The sequence below is a fragment of the Gambusia affinis genome, linkage group LG10 (genome assembly GCF_019740435.1).
Source record: "Gambusia affinis linkage group LG10, SWU_Gaff_1.0, whole genome shotgun sequence".
Classification (NCBI taxonomy): domain Eukaryota; kingdom Metazoa; phylum Chordata; class Actinopteri; order Cyprinodontiformes; family Poeciliidae; genus Gambusia; species Gambusia affinis.
The window spans coordinates 27,252,989-27,265,278 of NC_057877.1; the positions used below are offsets into that span (position 1 = coordinate 27,252,989).

Sequence of the window (12,290 nt, forward strand, 5' to 3'; positions counted from 1 at the left end):
ATATATTTGTAATTAGATGTTTATTGTAAACATTATTATGTATAAACCAAAGGCAAAAGAAAACATAAGGAAACAAAACAGACATAAGGCACATTTTTGTTTACTTTAACTTAAAGGTGCAATAACATCCCACGTGTCTTTTGGAGAAACAAAGAGACGTGTGTTTGGAAAAACAATGCTGTGAATTTTTTCAAAAAGGGATAAAGTATTGCACTTTAATTTTTCAGAGCATCTTACATCATTTTGGGGTTTTTATACAGCAGGCGACGGCTCGGACGTCTGATAAGGGTCAAAACTGACGCAGCTTGATTAAAGGTAAAAAAAATGGAGGCTAAACGGGTTTTCTGTTTAAATCAATCTTCTCTGAGCGAGCTAAGGTTATTTAACCCAAAGTGTGTCAGTGCACTTAAAGCTGTGGTTGCATTGTGAACAGGATTTTAAAGTGCTGCTGTCACTTTAAGTCCTCCACAGGAGTTCAGCCGTGTGACCTCCGGTGACCTCCAGGTAAACAACTTGATGAAGAATGGGGAGTATGAATGGAAAGTAAAAATGGCTGCAGCTGGAGGGTTCTGCAGCTTACTTTTAGATTCCCAGGCTAGAGCGCATGTTCTCGTAAACGACGTAGCTGATGCTGACCGCCGGGATCACCTTCATGAAGTTGGGCAGGATGCCGCGGTAAAGTCCAAAGAAGCCCTCCTTCTCCAGGATCTTCTGCACCATGCGGCCCATCGGCAGCTGCTCAGAGCCCTCCAGAGATGCTGCAGAGACGGAGAGGCACAGGGAGGGTGTCAACATGGTCGAAGTTAATAATTTAGCATTAGCTTCCCCTAAATACCATGTTTTAGTTGTCATGAAATACTACAGTTGGCGTTTTAGCATTAGCTTCCCCTAAATACAATGTTGGAATATCACTTTAGTGTTACTGGAATTATTCATGATCTGTGCTTTAGGGTTAGTGTAAATAACCTTTTAGTTAGCAATGCCCACCACTATGACAGTATTTGGTCTATGCTAATGAAAAGTGTAAAAAATAAAATTACAAGAATAAAGTCTTACTGATTATACTAATTATAAGCAATTAAAATTGCTTTGTCTTCTCATATTACAACTTTTCTTGAAGTTTAATGTCCATTTGGGATCAATAAATAAACTAAATGAAGCACTCAAAATTATGGTTTTAAATTTATTTTTTCTGCTTTAAGCATTTAAATAAAAAATTTACACAACACAAAATTAATTTGCAATTTTAGAAATATAGAAAAGGTAAATAACACCCCTGCTAAATTGTAAGTATGTGGAAGATATTAAATGTTTTCTATTTAAACATCCAATAAAAGTGGTTTTATGTAAAATATTTACTTAGATTCTTCAATGCAACGTAAAAAAGAGCTAAGCTAAGCACCGTCACTAAGCCCCTAATCCTAATTTAAAACAGTTTTCAGTTCATGAGAACATTGTGCTCTTCTAGAAACTTCCTTAGATCTGAATTATTTGAAAGACAATAAATTTAACATGGCTCCACATGCAGCCAACTAATATCTGTGAACTTGTAGTGCGTAAAAGTTTCATAAAGAAAACTCAGATTGGATTTTAAATAATGCACTTTTTTCAGGGTTTATTTCACCAACTCAAATGTAAATAACTTTGAAAGACTTTAAGATCATTATGAAAAGAATTTCATCCCAATATGAAATTCCATATTTCGTACAGAAATGTACAAATTTCATCCAGTCAACTGGTGATAAATTTGCAATTAACCATGGCAAATACAAAAGAGCTAGCTGAAAATAACGGACTGCTAGAAAATAAAAGAAAACATTATTTACATTATTTATGACTTTATTCCCGTAATATTACAATTTTATTCTTGTAGAACGATTTTATTCTTATATTTTTATTATTCTCACACAACTTAATTCTCGTATTACAAATTTATTCTTGTATGACTTCATTCTCATTATAAGTTAACTTCATTTATAATAAAAATATACATATTTTAGAGGATTTTTTTATTTCTTTTGATCTTAATCTTCATCAAGTTAAAGGGAGTTAATATTCATATTTCTAGCTACATATTTATTGTATTTAAGTTATTTTTCACTGATTTTCCTTTACCTTGAGCTTGCATGCGAGTGCGGATCAGTGCCAGCGGGTAACTGGCCAGCTGACCACAGGTGCTGGAAATAGTACCGCAGCCCAGCAGCACCAGAACCCCTGGGTTCGCTGTTTCTTTGGCATATTTGGACAACCAGAAGTTCTTTAAGCTCTGTTGGGAAGAGATTGAGGAAACATCAGTACTGATTTATTTATTTACAGTTTGAATATATCCGAGTTATCGGCACACACCTCGTACACAGCCAGATCTATCCCAGCATACGGGATTATGCCCAGAATATTGGGAACGTATCCTTTGTAAAATGCCTTGACTCCTTCCTTCTGCAGGATTTTCTTTGCACAGTCGAACATCCCTGAGTACTGTCCCGTCTTTCTCAGCGTAAGACGAGTTTTCATCACCTGAAGAGACGAGATCCAGACGATCAATCAGCTAATTTGACATGAAACTCTGAAGTAGTCTAGAAACAAAGTTTTTCAATGTGAAAGACTGTTGAAAAATCTCAAAAATGTTGACAATATATTATTAAGTTTTCTGAAAATACTTGAGATTTCTGACTTTAAAATGTTGAAATTTGAAAGAAGCAAAAAACATGGAAATGTATCTGAAAAGTGGAAAATTTGTGCAAAAAAATTCAGAAAGTTTAAGATTAATCACAGAAATTTCAGAGGGAAAAAATTAATTTCCGAGTTTCAAAAGTCAAACATTTACTAGAAAAAAAACCCTAAAATTTGAGGTTAACCTCAGAAATTTTTTTGAAAAAAAACGTAGAACTTTCTGAGTTTGAAAAACAGAAAATTTGCTAAAAGAAAACCCCGTAAATTTTTAGATTAATCTAATAAAATTTCTAGAAAAAAATGGAAATTGATTTTAAAAAGTTGAAATTTGTTAGAAAAAAAATCTGAAAATAATCTAAAACTTGTCTGGAAGAAACAGAGAAATTTCCAAGTTTGAAAAGTCAAAGATTTACTTTTATAGTTTATAGCTCAAAGTATAAATCCTGGGATGAAAATCTTCTTGAGTTTTTTTTATTGGTATTGTGAATTACTGCAGCAAACCAGCATGACTTGGTATTGTGATAGAAAGAAAGGTCAAAATTTGCACATTTTAATTTACTTGAAAGCCTAATTTGCAGTATTTGTTGAACCTGCACAAACTGAGATCAAAGAATTGGAAATTTACACTTACACTGCAAATCAAAAAATTTTAACTTTTTAAAAAAGTACTAGTTCCACAGTGAGATTATTTCACTTAAAGACATTTTCTAATGTTATAAGTAAATTAATCTGTCCATGAAATAACTTTTTAAAGTATTAATATTAAGTAATTATTGACTCCTATATCTTGATGAACAGTTACTTGTAAGTTAGCTTTGTCTTATTTCTAGTGTAGTAAGATATTTATACTTGGTAAGACTTGGTGTTTTTGCAGTATAAATCCATGTTTTTCCTACATTGGGTAAGAAAAGCTCCATCTTGGCTCACCTCCATGGGGTAGATGGCAGTTTGCGCCGTGGCTCCAGCCAACGATCCCGCCATGAACCTCTCATGGGTTTGGATTTTCCCCGGTTCACTGGCCAGCAGCTTCTTATACTGAGGAGACACTTCAGTAAGTATCTGAAATACGCAAAAGAAAAAAATTCAACAAATTATAAAACTACATGCCTGTTCGTATGCCATGAATTTAATGGCCGTCTCCGGGGCGATCTTCAGGACGTTGATGCCGTTTCCTCTCCACAAAGACATCACCCCTCCTTCTTTTAACATCTGCTTAAAGCCTCCAGTCAGGCTGATGTTGTTGCTCTTTGAGGCGTGAACCTGCAGATTAAAGGAAACAAGAATTAAAACTGATTCCTAAAAGCAGATTCAGCAAGAAGGATGCAAGTTATCTATTACTAGGTTAATCTAAAGTTGATTGGTCCAATCTTTTTAGCATTTAGTGTCAGTTGTATTAAACACTGACTGAATAAACAGAAAATTGTAATTGTCAGATTAACAAATTAGAAAAATGTATAAGATACATTAAAACATAAATTTCTCAGACTGTTAAATAGATAAATAAAAGACGGAACGAATAAAATATGTGGAAAAAGAGCATATTGGGACCATCTTAGAAAGAAAACAAGATTCCTCTTAAAATCTAGGAGTTTTTCCGTAAATGTACTCCTTTTTCATACAATAGCCCTAATGCACCGTTGTATGCAACACTTAATTACCCACGAATAGAGATATTCATACAGAACTACAGTCTATGTTTGCTCTTGAAGAAATGTAAAAACTTCGCTTCAGAAAGTGATTTAAGTCACAGCATCCCTAAAAATCATCCTCGTTATTTGACATTAGTTGTTTTTTTGTTTTGTTTCTCTTCAATCATGTTAAAATGTTCCCGCGTCGTCCTGAGCTTTCCTGTCATCGCAGCCTTACCTTCGTAGCCAAGCAGTCATTTTTAAATGAGAAGTTGACGCTGTTCCGTCATGAAGCTCGGCTGAATCAGCGCTATCAGGGTGAAAATTACAGTACGGAGGTTGTCGAGAGCTTATATTTTCAAATAAACCCGGATAAAGTGCATTTTGCATCGCACACCGAACTCTGGACAGTTTCTCTTTTCCGTTCTGGAATAATTCTGCCGCCATTTTAATTTTTTTGTACGTACGGCTCCGTTTAAGAATGACGAGCAGCGCCCTCTGCTGGATGGCGGCTAAATCACAACACTAAAAGATAGCAAACCGAAGCTACTAATCGATTGGATTAATTATTTCCATCCGTATAGAATAATTTAATATTAAGATCAGAGCAGATATCTGAAATTATTTGACACAATAATAAGCAATAATTTATGTTGAAAGGTCCAATAAAGTACAAGATTAACATAGAATTGATTGTGACGTACCTGCATGAAGACCTTCATTCTGTCCAGCGGGGCGGTTCCAGTGCGGGACACGGCTCCCGCAACGGCCCCCGACATCAGCTGCTTCCACCACAAACCCGTTGTCTTCTCCTCCTCCGTGAACTCATCTGGGATGGTCAGGCTGTCGCCAATATCCAGAACCTGGAGGAAACACATTCACTCTCATTAAATCTGATTTAAATCCCACAACTGTTTCCATCATGAGCAAGTCAAAGCTTTAGGGATGGACAATAAAGACATTTTAATCAATCAAACACTGAATTTTTGGTTTTCAAAAATTAAATTCTGGATTTTTTTTCCTCCCCCAATGCGCTCCTTGAGTTCCCGAGGTCGCCATCTTGGATTTATTATGAATTCAGGCCAACTCTATGATAAAATAAAAGGGTCATGCTAAAATGTATTAATTTATTTATTTTACAAAATAAAGTCATAATGTTACAAGAGCACAGGCACATGACAATAAAATCTAAATAATATAGAGAATAAAGTTTTAATGTTACCTGAATAAAGTCATAGTATTAGGAAAATGAAGTAAAAACAGTAGTAATTATGATGGCCTATTATGATGAGTTATTTTCCACCAAAACACAAAAATTTTATAGAAAAAAACAAGTACTTTATAATATCCCACAGATTTTCTTAAAAAAAGAAATGATTTCTAAATTTGAAAAGTAGAAATTTGCTTTAAAAAAAAGCAACTTTTGAGATTAAGCTGAAAAAAAAAGTTTCAAAAGTCAAAAAATTTCAACTTTTCAAAAGCGATAACTTGATGCTAAAATTTTTACATTTATTTTGGAAAAATATTATTTTTCCACTAAACACGGCTGAATTTATAGTTTCTATATTTCTAACAGACTGTGAAAACCTACCACATCCACCTCAAAGACCCCTCCTCCATCTTCAAATTCGAGGAAAAACCAGTTAGCATGTTGCTGCAGCAGAGCCATGGCCATCCAAAGCCTTCAGCAAATCTGCAGAGCCACAAAGTTCCTGTTTTACTTCCCCCGATTCTAATAAAGAGCCAGAATCTATGCTGAAGTCCAACTTCTCATTCCTACTCTTCTCCAGACGCTCTTCTTTTCTAATCATGCCTTCTAAATCCCTCTGAAGGGCTAATCTGCACGCAGGTCAGATTGAAATTAGCTCATCTGGGCTGCGTTTAGAAAGCAGGCGGTAATTTATCCACACAGAACGGAGAAGGTGAGCATCAGAGATTAGACACGGACTGAGGCGGCTCTGTTTCTGGGCTCAAGTATTTTATAAGAAATTTAAGATGTTTCAGTTATGAGAAAAATAAATTAATGAGTGGAATAAAGATATATAATCATAAAGGATTGATCTAGACGTAGAAAAACAACTGAACATCATACCATATTTCCTTTAAAGGGAAATAATATCTGTAAAAATCTACTTTTTTAGCTTTAGATCATGTTATAATGTTATTCCCTCATCAAAAACATATTTAGAGTTTTGCTTTGATTCTTTCATCCATGTTTGAGAAATCTTTTAATCTCCATGCCAACCATTCAGCTGTGCTAAACGCCTTGTTGGACCTAGCTCCGCCTTCAAGGCGCATCTCCTCCTTTCGAAACTTCTGAGTTTCTGCATTACAGAGCAGCCTTTCCCCACTCAGTTCCTTCAGACTAGCCAGCAGCAATTAGCAACCACCTCGCGGATCTGCAGAGCTTATTATAGGAGCTACTACTCAGTGAAACGCTGGTAAAAATGTTGATTAAGGGTTAATAGAGGAGCCATGTTGGGAGGACTTAAGTAATGTCAGATTTTAGTGATTGGAGGATTTCTCTTTAGTCGTTGGTGAAAAACAAGATGGCTGCCCTTACCGTGCTGTGCTTCCAGTAGCGAATGATCTCCTGCAGGCTGGTTGCCGGGTTTAACAGGAAGTGCGCCCTCCATTCATTCCAGTCCAACGACATGGTACCATCAGAATCAATACTGGAGAATAGCGAAAAACATTTTAATTTAAAATATCCATTTTAAATTAAACAATTAATCGGACTAATCATGTTTGTTGATGACAATAATCATCAACAAACATAGTGGTCGATTAATAGTTAACTTGAGAACACAGACTCAAAAATATCCCTTCCTGAAAGAGCAACATATTTACAGCACTAATTAAGCCAAAATTGTACTATATATATATATATATATATATATATATATATATATATATATATATATAAACCAACATTTATCCAACATTATGGTACTCTCAAGACCTGGCAATAACAGGAAAAACTAGAAAACTTTTCTAGAGGTCCATGTTAACTAGGGCTGCAACTTTTGCTTATCTAGGTTATTGATTAATCTAATAATTATTCTGACGATTACTCGTTTAGTTGGATTTTACAGATTTTAATTTAAGCCTTTTTTATGCAATGTTATAAAAACATTAAAATATGCAAACAAAGAATTATTTAAATTCCTTGTTAAAATAAGAAAATACAGATTTCATTGCCTAAAATGTGACAATAACAGCCTTCCTTGTGCGCTTGATTATTTGGAGGAAATGATGCATCTGCAGCTAAAATATACTAACGTGAAAAGCGCAGCCTTTTCTGCTCAAATTAACAACAGCAAGAGCAGATCTGTTGGTTGTTTTTTGGATTAACAAATTAATAATTTGAAAAGGTGATAAATTGGAGACATTTTTTCATACAATTTGAACCTGGTGAAGCTAAAATTGTGACTCGAGGAGTTCTGGGTTCAATATCTGTACAGACAAAGCAACAGTTTTGGCCTAATTACTGCTCAGAGTGTTGCTCTTTCAGTAAATGGCTGTTTTCAGAATCTTTATATTCCAGTTAATGATTAATTGATTGCTAAATTAATTAATGATTATTTCAATAGTTGATTAATCACGATTAATCTGATTGATTGTTTCAGTCCTAATGCTCACACAAGCCCAAAAGAGGAATCAGCAAACATGTGCAAGAAGGTGCTTTTTTTGCCTACATCCAAATCTCTGACAGAAAGCTAAAACTGCACATCCTCCTGAATACAGATGCAAATTAAATCATAATAGTGGCAACATTTTACCACAGGAAAACCTTTTCTGAGATAAACAAATAGATGCAAAAGACTAGAAAGTTGGAGTAAGGATGAGAAAAGCAAAAAGAGAGGAAAGGAATCCAAAATTGTTTTTCAATTAAATGTAATTTGTTTTCAATTATTGCTAAATAATAAATATATGTAATAGATGTTAATTAAAATGAAATAATCCAAACAAGTTGTCTGGGTAAAAAAAAAAATTCACCAAGTTTTCTGGTATTTAGTAAATAGAAATAATTTTGATCATTATAACTCACCAAAAATAAGAAAAATTTAGTCTGATTTAACTTCAGACAGTGAGAAAAAACGTGTCTGAACATATCTGACTATCAAATTAAAACTTTTAATCAAATGATGGATTACACTTTATTACAAAAATGTGCAGTTTGAATATCAACCACTTTATATAGAAATCAAACCTTAAAACACATTTTAAAGTCAAATTCTATTTAAGTTTTCCTCTAAACTTAAATGAATCACATCTGAGTATCGGAGCAGGACAAATGTTGCAGGAAATTCATTTAGAGCTGATTTAGTGAGGAGTTTGTGTCCAGCTGTGAATATTTTTCATGTCAGTTTTCTTCTCAGTAGCTCTTTATCATGTGACCCTGCGTTCCCCCACCGCTCCCTGGTTATCAGACCCTCACACTGGGCTCCACCTTTCACTTTATGCTACACTTTCATTTTAAGCTTTCTATTTCTAGAAATCCACATAAGACTGTATCAGATCCAGTTCGTCAACCGCAGCAATAAGAGACAAACAGAAAAACCTCTGAAGGATCTTCTTAGCGTCTTCCTTGGTGATCTCCAGGCCCAGATCTGCGAACGACTGCTGGATCTCCATGTAATCTACTTGACCTGTTGGAATAAATGAGCACAACTCAAGCAGATAAACTCAAAAAACATTTTTAAAAAGCTGAATGGCATTTCTCCATACCGTCTTTGTTTTTGTCCAAGGTCTTGAAAGTCAGGCGCAGCTTCTTCTCATGCTCCTTCAGGTACTTGGCGAACTCTTTGAAGTCCAGCACATCATCTTTGTTTTTGTCAGCAGAGGAAATTATTTTCTAAAGATAAAAACACACAGAATATCAGCTGTTCAGATTCTTCACAGGTTTTTCACGGGTGTTTTTGCGGTGTTTTCTGACCTCCTCGGTGGGTGAAGGGAGAGCTTTGAGCTCTGAAGAGAAAGATGTTGACTCCACCATCACTAACACAAGCAGCAGTTACCATAATCTGCCAGTTGGGGGCAGAATACTGCAAAGATTAACTTCCTCCTCTGAGCTCAGTTCCTGTCTGAGCTTTGGACTTTTTAGAACTGCAATTAACAGCTATTTTTGCTATTGATTAATCAATTTTTCTGATAATTAATCATATTTTAAAAATTAGCACATCCTGCAGATTTGTCTATAAGGCCTTTAGATGCAAATAAATAAATGTAATTTCTTTTTTGAATAAGAAAATAAACATTTTATTGACAAAAATGCAAGAAATTATTCCTGTACTGAATGCTGCAGATGCAAAAACTAAAAAAACACTCTGAACACCATCATAGAAAAAAAAAGCTCAGCCCTTTCTGCTTGGCTTATCCACACAGTGTTGGGTTGATTTGTTGACTTTTCTAATGAACAGATTAACAACTGGATAGCAAAAGGTACTAAATAAGAATTTGCACTCTATGAAGCTAAAACTGCAATCTTAGGAGTTTGGGGTAGAATATACACAGAAAAGAGTTGTTTTTTTTATTTTAAATACAAAATGTACATATTTTTTATACAGTTTTGGCTAAATAACTGCTCCAAGTATGTTGTTATTTCAGCAAGTGGCATTTAATGAACAATTACTACTGTAATTGAAAATTATTTCAATAACTGATTAATCATGATTAATCGTTTTAGCCCTGATAGGTTAAGATCAGAAATATGCGAACTTCATGTGGCTTTACTTAAGTTAAACATATTCCACCTATTACTTTCTAAATAATGAATACAAATTTAATTATTTTTGCTCCTGTTAGAATCAAAAATATAATAAATTAAACCAAAAGTCTTGGGAGAATATGAAAGCAACCAGTGTAGAGATTTATTACAGCTTATCAAGTCACAGAAAGCATTTTTTTTTTTTACTTTACAGCCCTGAGTCACACACAGCAGTGGCCTCTCCCCAAGTTTACCCTTCAAAATTCACTCCTGAGTGAGTAAAGACAGATCCTTTCTCTTACAGCCAACAGTCTAATTTTTACTGCACATTTAACTTTTTCATATTCCCTGAATTCCTGAACGCTTTTTCTGTTTGTTCCTGTGCTTTCTGTCCCGCCAGGACCTGCAGGTTTTTCTCTAGATAGTTGTGATTGTTAAGATAAACCACCCGCTTCTGAGATAAACATGGTTTCTGTTTATTGCAGATGAGGTTAAAGTGAAGCTTTGGTTTGTTTCGTCTTCCTCCGTTTCTTATTTCTACGCTGCAGTTTGCTGTTCTATGCAAACACCTCCAGGTTATCAACATTAACTACTTTATTCAGGTCAATTCAAAATGTTATTGCTGGACTTTAACAGTGTGGAATAAAAATCCACCTTCATGAATTATTTTATTACCTTAAAAAAGGTTTTGTCTGACTACTTGACAATTTATACTCAAAGTTTTTCTGGCATTGTGACAGTACAGCTGATCAATAATTATAGCATTTTTTTCATTATTTTGACACCAAGTTTAGATTTTACCTTTACACTTTTAAAGGTTTTTGCACATTAAATGAAATTTATTATTTCCTTCAGTACAGTAAAAGAGTAGAATTAGCATCGGCCATCTTTAATTGTAGTTTGTTTGATTTATTTGTGTGCATGGCTGAAATGTTTAATTGGCTTAATCATGACTAATTAACTCCTAACTGGAGTATATAGACTAAGAAAGGAAATTTACTGAAAAACGTGTTCAGAGCAGTAATTAAGACAAAACTGCACAATGTTGAATGTATTTAAGATAAAAAATCTCTGTCTGCAAAAATGTTTTAACAAAAAAAACTCTTTGTGTTCTCGCAGTTTTAGGCAATAAAACGTTTATTTTATTAATTAAAAATGTTGTAATTACCATTTAACTTTATATGTTGGTCTGTCTGATGATGTCATTTTTAAATATTAAATGATTGATAATTTGATCAGTTACTTCAGTAGACTTACTTTTTTTATTCTTACTTAATTTCTTACAACTTTTTACATGAGAAAAATGTGTTTAAGTATTGCTTCTTTTACTTGAGAACATTTTTGTGCACTCTAAAGCACATTCATCGCTTTTATAGTGTCTTAAAAGTGAAATGATTATGTTCAATCTGTAGTGCAGAAGTAATCAGTTTATCATAGTTTAGAGAAGTTAAAGTTAATATTTATTCCCCTATGTCTGATATTTTTTTGTACACAAAATTTCCAAACTTGGAAATTTCTATATTTCAGAAAATTTCCAAAAGTTGAACATTTTCATAAATTTCTAAGTTTTATTTTTCTCAAAAATTTCTCAGATTAATCTAAAATTTTCTGAGTTTTTTGGCTAAAATTTACCTTTATTTTTCCATTTACCATAACCCTAATACACCTTCATAATTTATCAATAGTTTTTATTAAGACAAAAAGTTTCTTCCTTTCATCTTAGAACTTTACTTACACATTGTTGGGAATTAGACAAAAACATCTGGTTGCTACAGTACAATATTTGGCACTAAAACCATTGAAAACGTTCGCGTAACATATTTTTGCACATTTTGTTGCTTTACCTGGACTGCCCCCTGCCCGGGCTGGATGCCTATTGCAGCCAGGCCTGCCTTGAGCTCGGAAATATCCACTTTCCCATCCTTGTTGGTGTCCAGCTTGGCGAACAACTCCTCGTATGTCTTGCCCAGATCTCCGGCGCACCGACAGTCCGTAAAAAACAGCTTCCTCATTGCGGGATACATGGCTTAAACTTGAAATGTTTTTTTTGTGGCCTGCGGAGCTTCACACACGAATCGAGCAGCCACAGCGATGGGGAAACTCACACAGATCGCCTCCTGTGGTTGGGCACTTCTGGTTTCAGGCAGAAGGATTGCTCCGTCTGTTTTCCACAAAATTTTCCGCGTTGCAACCTGGAGAGGAATCTCCTAATGGGTCGCTGGGAAAGAAAATAGATTAAAATGTTTGAATAAAAAAAAAGCTTGGAGCGGATGAGGTAGGCT

The 12,290-nt window shown here is 34.5% G+C and overlaps 1 protein-coding gene across 1 annotated transcript; it reads right to left on the reverse strand.

Moving 5' to 3' along the window:
• Position 1: 1 nt before the first annotated feature.
• On the reverse strand, positions 2-12,032 carry slc25a24 (solute carrier family 25 member 24). Its single transcript, XM_044130300.1, has 10 exons — positions 11,853-12,032; positions 9,030-9,156; positions 8,863-8,950; positions 6,862-6,973; positions 5,003-5,161; positions 3,778-3,930; positions 3,598-3,705; positions 2,347-2,514; positions 2,116-2,266; positions 2-758 (listed from the first exon to the last, which is right to left on the reverse strand). Exons 1-10 carry the CDS (start codon positions 12,030-12,032, stop codon positions 583-585), a joined length of 1,422 nt encoding a protein of 473 aa, XP_043986235.1. The 3' UTR covers positions 2-582.
• Between the last annotated feature and the right edge of the window lie 258 nt (positions 12,033-12,290).